Source organism: Epinephelus lanceolatus, chromosome 7 (genome assembly GCF_041903045.1).
Source record: "Epinephelus lanceolatus isolate andai-2023 chromosome 7, ASM4190304v1, whole genome shotgun sequence".
NCBI classification, from domain to species: Eukaryota; Metazoa; Chordata; class Actinopteri; order Perciformes; family Serranidae; genus Epinephelus; species Epinephelus lanceolatus.
The window spans coordinates 28,960,584-28,981,850 of NC_135740.1; the positions used below are offsets into that span (position 1 = coordinate 28,960,584).

Consider the following 21,267-nt stretch of genomic DNA (forward strand, 5'->3'; position numbering starts at 1 on the left):
ACTATTGAGGTGCTTTAACATGTGAGTTTCCCCTGTATGGAATTACTATAGTCTTATCTTATCTTAATTTTACATTTGTTGTGTCAAGAATTTCTTATAAAAGCAGAGTGCCAAAAATTTGAGGCCTATTGTTTTGCAAACAAAATCAACAACAGCAACTAGCAAATGAAAACTGGGGTGCAAAAGATATATTGGAAAGATACCTAATTATTACATAAACAAACAAGAAACCACGGATGTTATAATGCCTTTCTGAGGTTTATGCTGCTTGTTTTCACCTACATATATATATTTTTTATATTTTTTTATTATATTAAATCAGGGGTACAATTTAAAAACTCATGTAGCGGTCATATGACACAGATCACATGATATATTGGTGTAACCCACTAGGGGAAAAAACACATTTAAAGAAATTGCAAATGAAAATATGAATCTATTTTTTATATAAATATTTGTACTTAATGCGTGCTATGAAGTTGTACCATTGTATATATTGTTTCATGGCTTTGTCATATTTTTCTTACATTTTATTGCATATGTTTCATTTTCTGACACTTAATGAGCAGGTTTGTCACAGTATATAATAATTCTTATTCTATTTCACTGTTGTTTTCTTTGTTTTTACTGGAATTGAACTTCTTTTTTTTCTTGTTACTAGATGTGTGAATCACTCATAGTATATATAGCTGGCCAGTCATATTTTTTTCTTTAGTTGAGGATTAAATACACAGACACAAGACAGTGTAGAAAATAGTTGTAATGCTTTTGGCTCAGGTTACAGTAGATACACATCTTAACTGCAGTGATGACACCATGAATAAAAAAAAATGTAATAAATTGAAAAAACAACAACAGAATAAAACAACATAAAATGACACAGTGCCAAAAGGAAATCCAGTGCAGATCTACACATAGATACAATCAGAGAAAAGCTTCATACTTTCAGTAGCAACAGAAGAACGATTAAAACCCAGTTAACCAGTTAGACTTATACAAAAAATAAAAAAGTTAAACTGCCATCCAGTGGCACAGTGCCTCTTGAAAAAAAAAAAACATTTTCATTTTTTCATGGCTTTGAAAACACAGTGTATGGTTATTCACATTAACTTGCTCTCTTCCTGATTTAGGTCCAAACCATTCAGTCAGTGCTGACAAGGCGGTAGGTCGGGGCAGAAAATCTGCTGGAGTCTGGTGAGCTACCTGATGGGTAAGAAGGGAAACAGTTCTTTTTCATTCCAGGCTGAAATATTCTCTGTCCCTGTGTAAAGGCACGACAAAGTTATTAAAACACATGAATTAATACATTTGTAAATGCTAACACATCCATTTCAGTAACAGAGTTAGCATCATCAAACCCAAATAATAATTTAGTAGATTAATCAACAATGAAAACAATCATTGTCTGCAGACCTCACGTAAAGATATTCAAATCCAAACGTACCTCTGCTGCGATTCCTGTGATGTGTTTTCCTGGTGGAAACAGTGAGGTGGAGATGAATGAGTCAATCTGTTTACTTTCATAGACATTTATATACAACATGTATGCACAGCAAACATCTGCTCCGCTTACCACTGGCAGATGTAGAGTCCAGCCATTATCAGAATAGATGTAATGTCCACTGCAATCCATATTATTGTGTATGTAAGACGTGACTGTAACACACAAACATGTCCAAAGGGTCAATCACATATTTTGAAAAACACTCATACAAGTTTTTCAGCTCTAAAAGGAGCACTTTAACCATGAGTGGATTACTGAATGGCCTACCGGGCGCAGGCCCAGGGGCCAAAAGTGTTAGAGGGTCCCCCTGGTCTTCACTTAAAACAGTCACTCAATTTAACATGTGCCAGTTAGGAAGAGACACAAAAAGAACACAAAGAGATGCAACAAGTAGACACAAAAATGACTACAGAATAACCGAGACAACACAAAATTACCTTAACTAGACCCAAATGACTACAAAAAGACACAAAACAACCACAAGGAGACACAAAGTGACTACAAAATGACTATAAAGACACCAAATTATCCTAAAGAGACCCAAATGACGACAAAAAGACACAAAACAACCACAAGGACACACAACACAACTAAAAAGGAACTCAAAAGAACCACAAGAAGACACAAAATGACCATAAAGAGATGCAAAGAACAGCCAAAAAGACACAAAATTATCTTAGAGATAACTAGACAACTACAAAAAGACACAAAACAACCACAAAGAGACACAAAACAATTACACAGAGACAGACAACAACAAAAAGACACAACATTACCAAAAAGAAACTCAAAACAACCACAAGAAGACACAAAATGACTACAAAATTACCAAAAAGACACAAAATTACTTTAAAGAGACCGAAATGACTACAAAAAGACACATAACAACCACAAAGAGACACAAAACTATTACAAAGAGACACAAAATGACAAAAAAGACACAAAATTACACAAAAGAAACTAAAAAAAACAACACAAGGAGACACAAAATGACCAAAAAGACACAAAATTACTTTAACAAGACCCAAATGACCAAAAGACACAAAACAACTACAAGGAGACACAAAACAACCACCATGAGACACAAAATGACCACATAAAGACACAAAACAACTTCAAGGAGACACAAAATGACCACCATGAGACACAAAACCACTAAAAAATGCATAACAATGACCAAGAGATGCAAAAACTATGTGTGTTGCTCCTGTGTAGGAGAGGTGATGGGGGCCCTTTTGGATATCTGTGCCCAGGGGCCCACTGTCTCATAATCCACCCATGTCTTCAACTGATGGTGTTTGATGCCGGATAGTGAAATGAACAGAGAGGGAGGTAAAGCATGTGCTACTGTATCGCTCACCATGACCCAGTCAGGCTGCTCCATCTTTTTTAGGAGGTGGCAGGAGTTGGTGGTAACAGAGCTGGCCCCCGCACACCACAGCAGAGAGAACAGCCAACGTTCATTAACCACCCACAGGTTCACTGTAACGTTCCTGCTCCGATGATCCCTGGCAGATACAAACACAGGGTTTGAAATGTAGATCTTTCTATAGATAAATAAAGAGAGATGTAGCATATTGAAAGACATGAATCTGCGGAAAGCAGGACAGTAAATATGGTGTGTATCTGCATACACTATGTTTTTATCTATATGTAAGAGGGTGGATGTAAGTATGCACCTATATGTGCATGTGAATGTTTGTATTATGCTCCTGTGGGTATGTGGATGTTGTCTTCTCCACCTTTTTTGTCAGTATTACATGATTTACTTATTACAGTTCTGGTTCCCAACCTGTGGGTGCTGACCCCCGCTAGGGGTCGCCAAAGTTTTATGGAAGGATGTTAGGCCTTCTTGATTTAAGAGTGTAAGATGGACAGTAACAGTAGGCCTGTATCTCAGCATTTCATTCATGTCTATGAAGAAAACAAAATGAAATTGTTATTTTTAAAGTGTGGATTATTGTTTTAGATTTTAAACTCTCACAGGATCAGGGCACAGTGAGGGCCTGAACACAAACAATCAAAGAGCCAAAAGAACTATGGTCAAGCGTCAGAGAAGAGACAACACTGATCTTTTTTAAAGAATGCATAATTATTTAAAAAAAATGTAAGAAGAAAAACAGATAATTGTATTAAAAGTTTCTAAAAATATCATTTATGATCCATTCATGAATTAATTGATATTTTTCTATGTCAAAATGTCCTATGATTTAGTTTTAGTACATCCTCTCTGTATATATTTAAGGAATAGTGTCCTTATATTTCATTTATTTAATTTTTTTGCTTTGTGTGGGTGTGTTTTTGGGTCTGGTTTGTTTTTGGTTAAGTATATTTGTCCTTTTACTTTTTCTTTTTACTGCTCCTGCACCATAATTTTAAGATCTGTCAATAAAAAGATTAAAAAAAAGTTTCTAAAAATATTGGGAAAACTCAACTTCAATATAACATTCACGGAAAATTATCTGCTCAAAATTAATACACTTGTTCCGTACTGTTATTGTTATGCATTGACTATAATCTGAAATACCCATAAAATATGTCACTTAGTCAGATGTCATCAGTTTACCCAATGATAGAAAAGCGGTCCCTACAGGATAAAGGCCAGAAACCATTGTATTAGATCATTTTTGCATTTGTTTGAATACCATAATGAATGAAATATAAAAATCATATAACGTAGTTCATCTGACAGGGATAAAAAACACATACATACAGTGCACCCACCCTGCCATCACAAGCAACATGATCCCAGCCACACATGTATCGCACACACCATTTCATTTTGAGCAAACTAATGTGATCAAAAGGTGTGAGATTACATGTGTTTATGTGTGAACAGTGCTGCTAACCTGTGCTGCCCAGTGAGTAGTTTCATGGGGAAGAAGCCTGTGTCATAAGGCAAGGACAGCAGTCCAGGTGCAATGTGTTGATTTAACTCTGAATACAGCACTTCAGCACTTTCTCCAAACATGTCGGTACACTGCATGTATTTCTTTGGTAATTTACAAAGGTGTGTTCGCTTATCCATTGAACAACACTCTTGGGTTGGGACATTATTTTAATCTCTTTCCCTGGAGGCCGAGTCTACACCTCTATATTCAGCACCAGCACTGTGTCTCAGCATGCTACGCACACACACACACACACACACACACACACACGCACACACACACACACACACACACATTTTAATTAACACACTACTGTGCATGCCTCCTGGCACTGCCACAATGGCTCCCTCCTTTTTCCCTAAAGGACCGCTTGCTTTTCTATCATTAGGCAGACTGAGAACCCCTGCTAAGTGACATATTTTATGGATATTTCAGCTCAGTACAGTACGACAGATAAACTGTACAATTAACCCAAATAATGAACACACTAAAATCAGCAATTTGAATAAATTTTGAGCAGATTGTTTACTGTGAATATTACATTAGAGATGAGGTTTCTCTCTGATGCTTGGCCATTGCTGTATTAGCTTTTTGGTGGTTTTACTAACTGCACACTTTTCTTATGCAGGACAAGGCTGTTCCGTAGAGAGTAAAGGCTCTGTCAATGTAGCTTGTATTCAGCTCTTCACTGTGCCCTTATCCTGTGAGATTTTTTTGCTTGACTCTAGGGGGTCCTCAGAGTTACTGCAGGACGGGCACCATTTCTTTGTATTTTTAATTTTTAATTCAAGTTTCAATTAAAGTTTTGTTGTTGTTGTTTTGTTCCAAAAACTATAAAACATTAACATAAATCCAACATTTATCCAATCCAACTTCTAGTTAGTAGAAAGGATAAATCTGCTTTTTCATATATATATAAAAATTTACAGTAGACAGCATTAATGATCAATGATCAATGCTAACTGTTACCCATAAATCCTTGTGCAATCATGTGAGCTGGCTGCTAAATCACTGTGCAGCACTTATCTATAACAGGAAACCTAACTCATTAACTAAGTTAGGTTATTAATTAACTTATCATTCAGGAAATAAACTTCAGGATCATTCAGATTTGAATTTTGTACACTATATGTATTCAGCTAAGGGGTCCTTGGCCTGAAAAACATTGAAGAACCCTGTCTTAAATTATAATTTAAACTCTAAAAATTGCAACTTAGTTTTCTTCATAGAAATGAATGAAAATATGAGATTACAGCTTTAAAAAGTCGTCTTACAAACCTTAAAATCAAGACGGCATTACGACCCCCACCCCAAGAAGCTTTGGCAACCCCTTGTTGGGAACCAGGCATTATGATCATATTTTGATTTATATTTATTTCTTTACCTGATTTCTTCTGTACTTAATTTGCTGTATTTCACATTCAAGTGGCCCCCTCCTTCGATAGGCAAATCACTTTCGTTGTTATAGACCTGGGTGAAGCCTGGAGCAGTCTTATGTACATATTCTCTTTCTGCTGAAGGAAGCCAGAGGATCTATAAAAAGAAATAAACAACACCTTAACAAAATACGCCTTATCGTGAGATATCATAAATTCCATCAGAGGGATTGGAAATAGATTTACCAGGCCTGGGTCGATGCCAGAACTCAGAATAGTGTTGACTGTGTCCACTGTGTCATTCTCCTCAGGACTATATAGGTCAAATATCACTGAGATGTTGTGCTGCTTGGCGAGGTCGAGGAGCTCGAGTAAGGACGGTATGGTCTGGTTCCTGGCTGTTTCCCTCTCCTCTTCGGAGAGCATGGACACTGTGTGGAAAGGATCTGTCTGGAGAGGCAAATAATAGTAACTGTAACTGTAGTGAGCTGAATGATAATGCTTAAATTTTAGTGAGTGAGTGTGTGGACAAGCATGTGTCAAAGCACAGCCCTCACCTTTAGGAACCATTCGCCTGCATTCAGACTCTGTAGTTCTTCCCAGGTCAGGTTGCTGCTGTAGCTGAAGTCTGCGTCAGGGAACTTCTCTTTAACGTCTGTCGTTCTTAGCAAGAACCCGGAAAAGTTATGATCATGCATCAAGAAGGGAACTCTGTCTTTACTAGGGGAGAAAACAATGAAAATAGCATCTGTGAGGCCAAAACCATCCCAATCTAAAGGTGCATTAAGTAATTTTTGACCCTTATTGTCCTCTGCTGAGACAAGTCATTGGGATTCATTAACAACCAGATAAAAGTAAGTGATCATTTGCTAACACCCTTTCCCCGAACAGTGATTGTCCAATCATAGCTTACTGTAGCAATCCTAACTAGACATGACGGATGTGTCAAGCTTTGGATTTCTCGACATGTGCACTGGGCTGTTGTAAAAACGCTGCCTGATATCCAAGGAGTTAAGAGTATGGCACCTTTTTTTGACCTCCCAAAACCAAAAACATAAGCCCCCTTCAGGACTGGGATATCCACTGTTGAGTATTAACCCACCGTGAAGGAGGTGGTTCTGGATGCTTCTATATCGGTCAATCCAATGTTAGCAGATCTGTGCTAATGTCGGGAAGTTGGCATTCAAGCTAATACTTTACATTCATGTCTTGCACATGGATTATTAGCTGAACAGACTTTTGCCTGGGACTTGTAGCTTTAGCATAAAGTCTTTTAGCATTATATCACGTGCACAGCCATTAATATTTAGGGCTCTTATTTCAAAATAAGTCAGCCATGAAGCTAACGATAATTAGCTAGCTTTCTACAATAGAATAAGCTAATGTCAGACAGTTGTCGATTGAAAAACTTGGTGTTACAATTAGAGAAACTTGCTTTTGTCTACCTCTGTTTAAAATCAAGGACCCATTGTTAAAAAAAAAAAGAGCGGTAACTTGCCACCGTTACCATTTTAAACTATATATGTGCTATAGACCAGATTGGCATCGCATCAATGCCAAGGCCACGCCCTCTTTTGGGAGAAAGAAGTGTACTGTCACAAGAAAAACAGGAAAACGCAAAAAGGCTATCGTGTAATGAATTAACCGAGGCTTTCATACTGAGATTTGAGGCACAAGATGGGTAAATATTTACTGTCAGCATGGAACATCGCTACATGATGCTGGTGACAGTTGCTACTGATGGCTAGCTAACGTTAGCTTGACTCGAAGGCTGCTGTGTTACAGTCATACTGTTATAGCAGCATCAGACTGTCAACCAAATCTCAGCTCAGCCAACGGTTGGCTACTAATAGGCTGGTTATTTACAGGCAACACTTATCCAAACGATCAAATATGTATCAGTGTCCAGAAGGGCAATATCCACCCACTGTGTTGGGTCATTGATCCACTTGGAGGACTGACGGGGCATGACGGCAATCAAACTTGATTTATTAAGGTTCCTTGAGGAGGGCTCGAGTTCAGGCAAGGTTGCAAACCAATTATTTGACATGTCTATAAAACAAAGGTTTGTTTAACAAGAAATAATGCATACAAACTTGTCAAAATTATACTTCAAACACATCAAATTGCATTGACATCTATAGGATCTTTGCTTTTCAGTCCCCCAAAAAGGGGCGTAGCCTAAGACATTCCACAAAGTACCTGTCTGTGCCAATGTGGTCTATGCAGGAACGGATAATTTGAGAGGCAAGCAACATTTAACTATCATCAGTTAGTTCTCTGGGTCTGTAGAAATCACTGTAATCCATGAAATTCACCGTACCTGACCTGTACGTCTGTCTCGAAGGCTGTCACGCCACACGCGATGCTCCTGTTGAATGACATCATGGTGTTCTCAGGGGCCAGCTGAACACAGTGAGGACAGATGGGTGAGACACACTCACAAACTACCCTAAAGCTGTGTGAACACACACAACTCCATGTACTCAGGGTTAAATTGAGCTTATTGAGCACAGCAAACTAACAAGGACAGAGTAGCATATGGGGCTCTTACATGACTGGACATTTTGTTCACACCTGAGCTAGGCATGCTGTAATGTCAACACATGGAAATGCATGGTCATTTAACAAATTACAACAGTAAACACAATGTAATATGTTGTAAACTTAGTCTTATGTATTGTATGACATGCTCTGAATGACGGGATTTGCATGGATTATAGCAGTGCCTTTTTCTTTTTACAAAATAAAGGAATAATTTGACATTTTGGGAAATACACTTGTTTACGGTTAATTTTTCTTGCCAACAGCTAGACAAGAAGATTGACACCTGTCCGTTAAATATAAAGCTACAGCCAGCAGAGGATTAGTTTAGCTTTGCAAGACTGAGGGAAGAGGAAACAGCCAGTCTGGTTCAGTCTGAAACACATTTGCCTGCACCTGTAAGGCTTATCATGTTGAATCTTGTTTGTCTGTTCAAACTATGAGTTTAAAAACAACAAATTGTGATTCTATGGGGGTTATGTACCAGACTGTTATTAACTGGGACCACAGCCATCATCACCACAATAAAATGTTGGCATTGTACCTTTCTGCAAACCATGGATAGGTTACATTTCATACGCACAGTATAATGTAGTTCAGATTACAGGTATATGAGTTTGTCATTAGGAACAGGAAGGGACGATGGATGGTGTGACACCTAGGCAACACAGCTGCCAGCAGCAGACCATTGTTCAAGACCAGGCATGTCTTTTTTAATGACAGTTTGGGACATGTTCAGATGTGATTGTAGCAACAAAACCAGGTCTTGTTTAACAAGAATTCAGGACAGTTCCAGTTGTAGTGAATAAAGCAGGTGGTTTTAACAAGAGCTTGGGCCTTGTTTAACCAGAAGACATTTCCCAACATATTTGTAGGACAAAAGTGAATGTTTTTTGACAGAGTTTGAGGTATTTTCATCAATGTGTGTAGTGACAAAAGCTGGTCTTTTTTAACAAGAGTTTGGGACATTTCCAGCTTTGTTGGTAGTGACAAAAGCGGGTGTTTTTAATGAGAGTTTGAGCATTTCCAGCCTTGTTGGTGGCGACAAAAGTGAGTGTTTTTTAATGAGAGGTTGGGAAATTTTCAGCTGTGTTTGTAGTGACAAAAGCAGGTCTTTTTTAACAAGAGTTTGGGACATTTCCAGCTTTGTTGGTAGTGACAAAAGTGGGTGTTTTTAATGAGAGTTTGGGACATTTCCAGCCTTGTTTGTAGTGATAAAAGTGGGTGTTTTTAATGAGAGTTTGGGACATTTTCAGCCTTGCTGGTGGCGACAAAAGTAAGTGTTTTTTTAACAAGAGTTTGGGACATTTCCAGCCTTGTTGGTGGCGACAAAAGTGGGTATTTTTTAATGAGAGGTTAGGAAATTTTCAGCTGTGTTTGTAGGGACAAAAGTGGGTGTTTTTTGATGAGAGTTTGGGACATTTTCAGCTGTGTTTATATTGACAAATGCATGTGTTATTTAATAAGAGTTTGGGATTTTTTTGCCATGTTTGTAGCAACAAAAGTGAGCCTTGTTTAATGGAGGTTTGGGACATTTCCAGCCATGTTTGTAGCGACAAAAGCGAGTGTTTTTAATGAGAGGTTGGGAAATTTTCAGCTGTGTTTGTAGTAACAAAAGCATGTGTTTTTTAATGAGTTTGAGGTATTTCAGTCATGTTTGTAGCGACAAAAGCAGGTCTTGTTTAGCAAGCGTTTGGGACATTTTCAGCCATATTCAGTGAGTGTTTTTTGACGAGAGTTTGGGACATTTCCAGACTTGTTTGTAGTGACAAAAGCGAGTCTTGTTTAACGAGAGTTTTGGACATTTACCGTTGTATTCTGTATTTTAAACCAAAACAATACTTTCCTAAGCCCAACCACATGTTAACCACAGTGTTATGACAACATTACATTGAAAATTGAAACATAAAGACATGTTAAGTTTCTGTTTGAGTTGGGGAGCAGTAATTTCCCTTCAGAGTTGCGTTGATCTTCTTATCTAAACAAAGCAAATAGTAGATTTCTCCAAATGTCAAACTGTCCCTTTAAATGATCATTAAACTTTCCTCCTTTGTCTACATGCACTACTAGCCTCTATTATAAATGCTGTGTGTCAACCCTGACAGCTCTTTTAAAAGGTGTACTGTAAGGTCATTCATGTTAAACTGCCTGATCTGTCTCACATTTTCCATAAGGAAGTAATTTCAAAGGCTAAAGGTTTGGACTACCAAAGAGGTCAAACAGGGTGAATCATTCTTTTATTCCTCAGGCCATCAAATTGCGAAATACTCTTGATGACTCAGCAAATCATTAGTTTCACGGCTAATACTCTGGGTGTCTTGTGGTGACTTGATGTGTTAATGTTTCATGTATTTTATTGTGTTTTATGTACCTTAGTCTGTGTGCCTAAGTCTCTGTGTGTTCTGTTTTACCTGGCAGCGAGACAAAAGTCAAAGTTGAAAAGAAAGTTGAAAAAAGAAGTTGAAAAGATTTGCAACACAATGCGAGGTGGACCATGTGTACCTTTAGGGTGTTGTCAAGTAAAACAGGATGCTCACCATCGGTGTGCCTCTGTGACCAATGAGCTTTGGTTTTTCAGGTAACTTGCTCCACTCTATCAAACAAGGAGACTGGATGATCAGGGGACACAGGAAGATGGCGGTGGACACAGCTACAAACATCACTGCGATCAGGAACTTAGACCCTGGTGAGAACAAGAATCGAACAATAAAATAACACTCTTCAGCTGTTTACACTGCTGTGAGTCTAAACAGAGGACCTGTACACAAGTCCCTTTAGAAGTGTGAGTAAATAAAGAACATCGTTTGTTCTCTGGGAGTATCACGAATAGCATTTGTGCGTTTCAAGTCCTTGGATCCTTTTTTCTTTGCAGGTATTGACACGTGAAAATTTCTGTGCAACATGCAAATTACAGAACTTTTGTTCAAATACATTTTTTCTGTGTTACATGTGACTCATGCCAGTGTGTGCTCTTAAATGACGTCTGCGACATACATTTTCCCTTGGCCACACGGAAGCCCTGGAAGACGAACAAGCTCAGCAGAGTCAACGCCCCAACAGCACCAAACTGCAAGAAAGGAGCTGTGGCCTGACGAGAGGCCGACACATGTGTCAGAAACACATGATGTACATAGATATACATGTATAAAAAAACAACCCAGACATTTACACTCAGTATCATTCCTACAAACCCTCTGATCCTTGACACGAGACCTTCATCGTACCTGGAGTGAGAGATAAACCGTTGGCCATTCTTGTCGCCACTGGAGACTAATTCCTGTGATCCCGAGAGCAATGAATAACGCACCAAAAAATAAGAAGATCTATGCAGAGAAAAAATAAATGTGAGCAACAATCCAACAATTTGAACAACCCCAGATGATGCATATTTGCAAAAAATATATGTGGGACAGTTAAAGGTACAGTCAGTGATTCTAGTAATCCCATACACAGTGTGTCAAATTTAGCGAATATACCCTTGCATCCTGCTAGCTGTCCAATCTGTGTGTGTGCCCTGAATGTGTAAATGGGTAGTGAGTAAAGTGGCTCAATCTGAGCTACACAACACCATTCCAGCCAATCAACAAAGGGGGCATTTGTGCTCGTACAAGAAGCACCACCTGTCATCTGACCATGATACGATGATGACGGAGCAAAATCCAAAACAAGAGGCAGCTTCTAGGAACAATCCCTGACCAAATCTGGCCACACTTTTTAGACTGTAAAAGACAACAGTTACATGACAAAGTGCTGGCTCTGCTTTTCAAGAAGTACAGATCTCTGCTTTTTAAAACTCCTCTTCAAACCTCTGCTAGCACTCTGAAGTAAGTTTAATACTGTGTCACAGTTTAGCCAAACTAAAAGTTGGGGATAGTTTATCTTTCAGCAGTGAATACTCCAATCATTAGACAGGCTCCTGTGACTTCTGTGACGTGACTGCAGAAAATATAAGTATACCAGCAAGCTGCACTTGGCTGCTGCTTGGAGTGAGTTCACTGTAAAGAGAAAGCTTGGAAGTTTCTGAAGGAACACTGACGGGAGGGGTGTCTTTGTTGGGTGTTGAGTTCAAATATCAACAATCTATCTCAGGAGTCACTGACTCCACCTTTAATGTACACAATACCTTGTGCAGCCAGTGTAAGTTGAGCGGTTCCCTTAAGGCAACTTGGAAGAGTGCAAAGAGCTGTAATGAAACATGTTAGATTATAGAACATGAAATTATAATGTTGAGTTCTTACTGTATGGCTGAAGAATACTTCATTAAAAACAAACATCTTTTTGAAGTTTCCATAATATCTGGTGCTGCAAGGCTAAACAACAGCTTTTTATGCTTCTTTTTTAAACATTCAGTCTTGTCCCAGTAATTAACCACTCCCGTGACATTCAGGTACAATCTTCTACAATCACTCCATCGTCACTTCAACGAACACCATAGTAACAACACTATGTTCTCACCAGCAGCAGGACGCAGTAGCTGGTTATCACTGCCGAAATGACGACGAGCACCATGAACCAGTTCACCCATCGCTTCAGTTTTGCGAAGCCCTTCCTGATAATGGAACAAAGGAGGGCAGCACAGGGTTAGCAGAATAAAGGTCACCAATAAAGGAGGAGAAGACAAGGAAAGAAAAGAGAGGATTCTCTTTTGTGTCAGATTCAATGTGGGTGGTTTGTCAGTGTGTTTGTGATCACTCACCAGTTAACTTCCTCTTGGTCATTAAAAGTAACCAGACAGATGTAGAGCCAGCACAGGGAGAGCAGGGACACCAGAGTGACCACTGAGAACCAGCAGCATGCACACTAAAAAGCAAACAATATGTAAGATAATATTCTTTTTTTTTTTAAGTTTTCGACACTAGTAATAATTAGTAGTAGTAAAGATCAGTGAAAGTGTGTGTGTGCATGAATTCCAAAGGGGATTTGATCTGAAAAGATGATGGAACCATTCCAAAATTTTTCATACTTGGTTTTGCGCCCCGCAGTGTGTGTTGTGACAACTCACCACAAACAGGCTCTTCATGGTCTTGCACCATCAACAGCACACCTCCACCCTCTCACACTTGTTCAGAATTATAGCCCGCCCCCCCCCCCCCCTCCCCCCCCCCCTTTTTTTTTTATAATCCTGTTCCAGATAGATCCAAAACAAACCTGTTAAGGCTTGTTGTGAGTTTACTTATTGTTCTTGGCACACACATTTCATCATCATCATCTCATTTGCACACCTCATCTCTTCTGAAAGTGTGTGAACGCTTTAATTTAAGATGCATTTAAGGCACGGGAGTTTCATAACAGCACTGTTCATCATCAATATTTTAGATTTCTGAATCCAGTCTGATGGAATGTTAATCCCTCTTTACAGGGATTTGTAAAGGTTATGATCCGTTGAAGTGGAAGGAACCTGAAATAGATTAAGTCAGTTAGAGCAGTTATTTCATAAACGTCACACACTACTGTGCGGTACAGAGCAGCACTGAGGGAAACTAACATCTAAAACTTATCTTAACTCCCTGATGGCAGTGGTGGGAAGTAACTAAGTACATTGTTCTTCAGTGTTTCATACTACTTTTACTCCACTTTAGTCAAAAAGAAATGTATTATACTTTTTACTCTGCTACATTTATTTGACAGCTTTAGTTACTAGTTACTTTGCAGATTAAAGGGATAGTTCAGATTTTCTGAAGTGGGTATGTATGAGATACTTATCCATAGACAGTATATTACAAACAGTAGATGTCTGTCTGTGCGCTGCCAGTTTGGAGAAACAGGCTGCAGTCCAACATGGAAGCTACATGTATCAATGTACTGCTGTGGAGGGTTCAGCAACAAAACCTCTTTTAGCCACCTAAGAAAATCAGTTGAAGTTTGAGTGTGCTATATTGAGAGGCTGATGAAGCTGCTTTGTCGTTCTCTTCAAAGTCAGATTCCACTGAGAAAAACAGGAATTTAACACAGCTGAACACAGGAGCTGCTGGTCTACCACTGCCTTCTACAGTCAGTTAGTTAGTGTTATTGTGTGACTTCGGCGCTTAAAAGTGTTAGTTCAGATTCACCAAAGTCACAATTTAACACAAACTAACTTACTGATCAAGGCAATGGTGGAACAGCAGCTCCCCTCTTCAGGAAGCTAAAATTACTGTTTTTCTCTATGGAGTCTGGTGGCTTTGATGAGCGTATAGATGGGGAACTGAAACCGTAAATCACTTCACCATAGTGTCAGGCTCTCTGATGGAAAGGTAAAGTAGTGCAGATAAAGCTTACACTTTAAATATGATATTGCCTTGTTTATGTGGGACTTTTTTTAGGTGGCTAAAATATGTTTTGTTGCTGCCTCCATCCACAGCAGTACATTGCTTAGCTTCAGCGTCAAACTCCAGCCTGCTTCTCCAAACTGGGGGGCGTGCTGACTGACATCTACTGTATGCACAACACATTCTCACGCCGACCTCGTCACATATCGATGTTTGGTCATGGTCATGGTCATGTGAGAGGTTCCCTAGGTGCATTGGTTGTTGTCGTTCTGGAGCATTGTGTCAAGTTCTGTCTGTTGCATGCATTGTCTTCTTTCAAAATACACTTCCGTTTTCACAGGAAATTTACCGTTTACATACAGTCTCTTCCAAAATAAACGCACTGTGTCAGTACAACAACGTGAATTGAGGCTTTTTTTTCCTCCAACAACACACACACACACACTCACACACACACACGGTTGGGTTTAGGCAACAAAAGCGTGTGGTTTGGTTTAGGAAAAAAAGTACAGGGTTTGGCTTTAGAATCTTACGGGACGTGAACAGGATACACACACATATATATATATATATATATATATATATATATATATATATATATATATATAATGTGGCCAAAAAACACTCACTTTTCTCCTATTATTAGTTTCACTTCGGTGCTTCCAGTTGCAGCTATATAAGCCCCTGCTGCAAAATCTGCAACAGCTATCTTGAGGCATCACTTCTCCTCATTCACAGTGTAGGACGTGTAGATCCTGTTGAATGCAGTCTGGACACGTGATACAGGACGGCCCGCAGGAGGAAGAAGGAAGCCCAGATAGCTCTTTCTCAGAACACTGAGGGGATGCCTGACCTCGTTCACCTCTCTAAACCTGTAGGAGAGAATTAAAAAAAAGACGACTGTGGCAGAAAGCAAATGAGGGAGGGGGTATTAGGGCAATCCCTGCTCAATAACCCTCTCAATGGAGCCTGTGTGCAAAAGGGGGGTACAGCCACTGGCAGCACTTACAATGGCTCACACCACAGGGTATTGAGAAGAGTGAACAGAGCGGCCTGAGAGTGAAGTCACTCTATTGGTGCATTTGCAGCACAAACAGCCTCAGTGACAGGCACATCCATGCACAGAGAGGGGGTGGAGGAAACAAGCTGTGTGTAAGTAAAGAATAAACAGTTTACATACTGATGGAGTTAAAGACACTATTTTGACATGCATAAGGACTTAATAGTTTAAAGAGGTTTGGATTGCTCACAATTTGTTGTTGCAGTAGCCTGAGAATGGGGCACACAGGGCCTTTAGTAAACATGCTGGGGCATATAAATTTGCAGCTGCGCCAGGTTTCAATACAGACTTCCAGATGGGACGTGGGAATTTACCCACGTTATTTGTCCCCCACCAAAGAGGCACATTGAGCAATAAAGGTGACTGTTGTCAAAGGACTTTTCTCCAACCACCAGTTTCTTGTCAAACTTGATTTGACTTGGGGGTTTTGCCAGCTAAACTTCTCACCTGGATTGTTCATTTTGTTTCCACAGTCAAAGCCTTCAGGGCATTTAGCAAGTTCAAGGTTAGGGCACAAGTTTTGCATAGCTCAAGCAGCTAAAACTACGACTAACACTCTTAAACTCACTCTTGGAATAAAATCACACCCGAGCATTAAGTAATATATTTCTGAAAAAGAATTAGGAGATTATCATCTGACGTGTGCAAGTTTGGACAGGTGTTAATGTCGCCAGCGTGAAACGCAGACGCCTTGTTTCACTGAGCAAACTGAGCCTTGACGAGGAAGTTTTAAACCTGAGACGAATGTTGGGTAATAACAATGTGAGAGCAACCGCACTGTCAACATGTGACAAGATGACAAAAGAAAGTAAACTAAAAATGGCCCACTTGCAATCAGAGAATAATTAAATACCTTTTCACAGTTGAGTGCCTTACAACAGAGGCTTTTTTATGTCTCTGTCTAGCTGGAGGACATCACTGTTTATTTATCTAACAATGTCAGTCTCATTTGCCAACTCACACACAAGCGCACCTAATAGCCTACATGCAGCATGTATTAGGGTATACTTTAATGCAGTGGATAAGGTAACATAAATAAAGGCACAGCACACAGTGGTACCTGCATTGTTGGGCAGATTAAACGATAACACGGAGACACACCTCGCCAATCTGCTCACACACTTTTCAGTTATCTATTTATGCTGCTTTGGTAATGTAAACTGTAATTAGGTGCAAAAATGTAGCGGGTGCACTGTTGCAATAAAACTGATGAGAGATAAAATACCCAGTCAAGGTTTCTTAAATGATTGATGCTTATGAAATGATAAACACATGAAGGGGATAGTAAAAACTATCATAGCACACTCTCTCTCTCCCTGATGCGTACCCTCATGCGTGTAGTCGATACTCTGCTTCTTCTTGGAATGAGGATCGTGCTGCTCTGCTGTGACTTTCCTGATTTACAGAAATTGCTTTGCCGTCAAGTTTTGCTTTCAACCTTACTTTTGACTTCCCTCTTCTGTTCATCATCAGTCTCATTTGAATCTAATATGAAAAAACACTGTTAATGTATTAGTTATGCTCATGTGTTATGTGCATGTGTCTATTATACTCTCATGTTTAGGAGAGAAATATTATTTGTAATAGGATAGATTTGAAATTCTGGAGGGTAAGTTTTCATCATAAGCCCCTTTGAGTTTCTTACCTCTCCTGCACAATCCCTGCCATGTTTATTTTATATTCTTGTTTTCATCACATCTTATATTTTTATATTTATGTATATATTTTGTTTTATATTGTAGCATAATGTATTTTATTGCAAACTTCTTATTTAATTTCTTATTATTTTCACTTATACACTGTATAAAAGCAACTGTAAAATGTCCCAGTTTCACATAATAAACTGCTCCTGATTTACACCCACATCTTGTGTATTATGTGCTTTTTTCCCCCCACTTGTCCTGTAGTGTTATCCTAATTACTGGCACAACAATAACAGTGGTGTCACTGTTGATTAGAATGACTCTCAGTATTTAAACATAATTTCATATGGCCTGGTCCTGTTTTCCCCCAGACTTTTTCCTGTAAATCTCTACAGGATTTGAAATGGCATTGGTTGGGTATTCAGGTTGATTTTTAAATTTTATTTTCCTTTATTTTTTTTTTATTTTTTTTTATCATCCTGAAATAGCAAAGCCTGCATGATGCCACAGCTGTAACCTTGAGCACCTGATGCTAAGAGATGTTGAAGTGAGAGCTCTAGTGTGATTCCCATGTGACCAGATGGATACCAGACCATTTAACATCAACCTGTCAGCTTAAAGCCAAAATGTCAAAGCAGATAATGTATTTAATTGTCATTTCTTCATAAATCTTTTAACTCTTTGCATCGACAGCACAAAACTAGGAATTTACGGTAAGAAGGTGGGTTGCTTATCATTTTTTAAAACATTCCTGAAAAGAGTCTATCTATCTATCTATCTATCTATGTATCTATCTAATCAACCAAAACACACTCACCATAAATCACACTGTGTCGTTTCCCTCCGTATTCACACCGAGCCACGCTGTGTTTGCCTCTGCTCTCTGCTCTGCTTCCCTCTCATCCTCTAAACTTTGTGTGAGACCGTGAACTGAATGAGAATGGTTTCAACTAAATGGGTGCCGGGTTGGAGGGGTGTAGCCCGACCAGAGAGGGAGGATCCACACCGTTGTAGCCTACTCAGCTCAGGTATGTTTCAAAGTGAGACTGCAGCTCTCGGGAAGAAAAGTGAACCTGCTCACTGACAGGTACTCTGCAACAGATAGCATGGAGAGACCAAATATACTTCCGCTCCTCAGGGTTTGACACAGCTCGTGCACATGGTATTTTATTGTAGGATGTAGCTGCAATGTCCAAAGTGACCCACTTTCTAAATGGTGCTTATTAATTAATGATTATTCCTCTCACCTCATGCATGGAGCAAACGGCTTCATATATGTCTAATTCATTCATTGAATGATCTCAGTGAGCCCATGAATTAATTAAAACGATATAAATTCATATCCAGCTTTGAAATGTGTCAAAATAAAGACCTGGTATTTGTCTCGTGCGCACTTAAACCCTTCATTCCTCTGATGTGGTGCACGCGAGGCTTTCTCCTGCTGCAGCTTGCGAGCTCTGTTGCTGGCACGTGAGTCTATTTACTCAAGTTAACACTGTTTGACGTCCATACTTTATATTTCCACTCCACTGTGACTAGTATCCTAAAACATGCAAAGAATAAACAATAAACAATCTGAAGATGTTGTTATAGGTTAAGATAAGACTTGATCCCAGGGTGGAGAGTCACAAGCTACCCAGCAAGTATGTAAAGTAACTGAAATTAGCCACACCCAGTGCTGGCCCTAACACATTTGGTGCTGAAAGCAGGATTAGGGCGAGTCCCATACCCCCTGCAGCCCAACAGTATTGCATACTATTTAACAAAATGCACATAAACTACCTACCTAATAAAAAACAAGATAATAATACGTGCTAATTTGCTTTCATTAACATGTTGTGCATGTGTTATAAATCAATAATCAATAAAAAAAAAGTTGTTCAGAAGAATAATATACAACATTGTAAAAATAATAATAAAAATGTATAAATTAAGTTTCTAATTGAACTAGGGATGCACTGATTTTAAAATTCTGGGCCAATACCGATGCCAATGTTTAAAATCACAATTTCGCCAATAGTTTTTTTGTAGTTATTCATTCTTCTTTTGTAGCAGGAAACACAAAAGTCTACGCTGCAAAAAAAAAAAGAAGGGGGTCATAACTCAATAAGTCATTCAATACAATACCTTTGAATGAGCACAAATTCAATAATACACATTCATAAAACAACCTTTAATGTAACCTTCCTTTACATGAAAAACATCTTTAAAAAAATAAGCAAAAAGCCTTTTTACTGTATATATGATACATCATTATTCCCTCTCTAAGATCCGTTTTATAGTGCTGTGAAAACATCAAAAAATATCCTTCCAACAGCTTGACTCATTCAAGTTTCTCGTCAAAAGCTACATTTTACATGATTACATCGAACACCTCATGAGAATGTTACGATTCACCTCCACACAATACTCATTTTTACTTAATAGAGCGTGAACGCTTCATAATGTAAATCAATGCAACCGCGGCGAGCAGTTGGTTGCGGCCAACGGCTGCTTATAGAGGTAACGATAGCTAGCTGCTAACAGCTAACAGCTAACTTAATGAGCTCTCCTTCCGCTGATTTCACGTCTTTCTCTCCACGCCCACTCTTCTCAGTAGTATCGTGGTAGTTGCGTGGACACCGGAAAGCTTTTGTTGTTTTGACATGATAACGAAACAGCGAGTTTCGGGGTTCACGTGACATCAGATAACTTGACAGCCAGACAGCAGGTAAGTGTAAGAAGCTAACGTTAGGTGGGTGGGCGGTAGGAACCTAGAAGGCTACTTTTGAGGTACTTCCCTTTAGTGTTTCCGTTTTATGCTCTTTATTCTTCTACTCCACTACATTTATTTGACAACATTAGTTACAAGTTACTTTAAAGATTCACAATACTATGGTTTAAAGGTCCAGTGTGTTATGATAGGGTGATATACTGGCAGGAATGGAATAGACTATAATAAGAATATTTTCTTATTACATCACCTATATTGTTTTACCTGAAAATAATAATTGTTGTGTGTTTGTTACCTTAGAATGAATTGTTTATATCTACACAGGAAGTGGGCCGTCATCCACAGAGTCTGCCATGTTGCACCACCATGTTTCTACAGTAGCCATCACTGTTGTACATGTTTAATTTAAAAACTTTTAAATTTTAGCCTATCTTAATCACATTATTTTAAAAAGCTCATTATTCAGCAGTGGACACATTGGAAAGTGTAAATTAGGAAGTTTCTGTTAGTTTTTTTTACATGCTTGTATGATAAAACTCCTTGAGATATTAATCCAAATTAATGACGTATTTATCTAAATCCTGCCGAGCTCCACTGACGCTGATTTTATTGAAGAGGCCCTGTCTTCACTTCAAACAAATCGTGTGCAAAGAATTGTGGGTACACACATGCATCCTTGAAATTTCCCTGACAGAAGGACTCAGTCCTCCATAGAATCTGAAAGATCCTTGACATTGGCATAGTGCAGGACTTGTAACAGAGTCTTTTTCATTATGGTATTTTTACTTTACGTAAGTGGAAGACCCGAGTACTTCTTCTACTGCAGAGTCAAAATGAAAGTCCTACATAATATAAAATAGTCATATTATATTTAGTAATAGATAGATTCCTGTAGCACCACTTTGCAGCTGGAACTCCTGGAAGTTGTTTAAGGAGAGGGACAATAAATGCATTTGGTTCATTTAATATGCATGATTTACATTTCTGCTTATTTCCCCATAGTTTTCCATACTGTCTTAGATTTGTGAATGTGTCAGGTATGCACTTTACATACCTGCAAGTCAGTAGTGTTTTTCTTTGTTGAACCACGGTCTTAAAACGTGCAGAGACATGAAACCTCCTCGTCAAAGCACCATTACAGAGAACATCACCTCTGATTTACTTTGTATTGCTTTGTGTTGAAGCAGTGCACACTCCTCACATCAATCAGTCTGGTAATATAACTGAATTACATGAACCGACAGTTAAATGAAGCTAACGATTACTGCAGACATGCGAGGCTTTAATG

The 21,267-nt window shown here is 38.8% G+C and overlaps 1 protein-coding gene across 4 annotated transcripts; it reads right to left on the reverse strand.

Annotated features, from left to right (window-relative positions):
- Positions 1 to 742: 742 nt before the first annotated feature.
- gdpd2 (glycerophosphodiester phosphodiesterase domain containing 2) lies at positions 743 to 18,231 on the reverse strand. 4 transcript variants are annotated; one of them, XM_078169405.1, is made up of 17 exons: positions 18,084 to 18,199; positions 15,573 to 15,709; positions 15,193 to 15,435; positions 13,012 to 13,115; positions 12,771 to 12,864; positions 12,439 to 12,498; positions 11,540 to 11,638; positions 11,310 to 11,403; positions 10,853 to 10,998; positions 8,095 to 8,177; positions 6,329 to 6,491; positions 6,018 to 6,221; positions 5,780 to 5,928; positions 2,865 to 3,051; positions 1,574 to 1,656; positions 1,445 to 1,473; positions 743 to 1,203 (listed from the first exon to the last, which is right to left on the reverse strand). In XM_078169405.1, exons 3-17 carry the CDS (start codon positions 15,280 to 15,282, stop codon positions 1,142 to 1,144), a joined length of 1,647 nt encoding a protein of 548 aa, XP_078025531.1. In that variant the 5' UTR covers positions 15,283 to 15,435; positions 15,573 to 15,709; positions 18,084 to 18,199; the 3' UTR covers positions 743 to 1,141. The 4 variants fall into 4 exon arrangements, with proteins under 4 accessions (XP_078025531.1, XP_033489476.1, XP_033489474.1 ...); XM_033633585.2 differs by lacking the exon at positions 15,573 to 15,709 and having other exon boundaries at positions 2,865 to 3,012; positions 18,084 to 18,231; XM_033633583.2 differs by lacking the exon at positions 15,573 to 15,709 and having other exon boundaries at positions 18,084 to 18,231.
- Between the last annotated feature and the right edge of the window lie 3,036 nt (positions 18,232 to 21,267).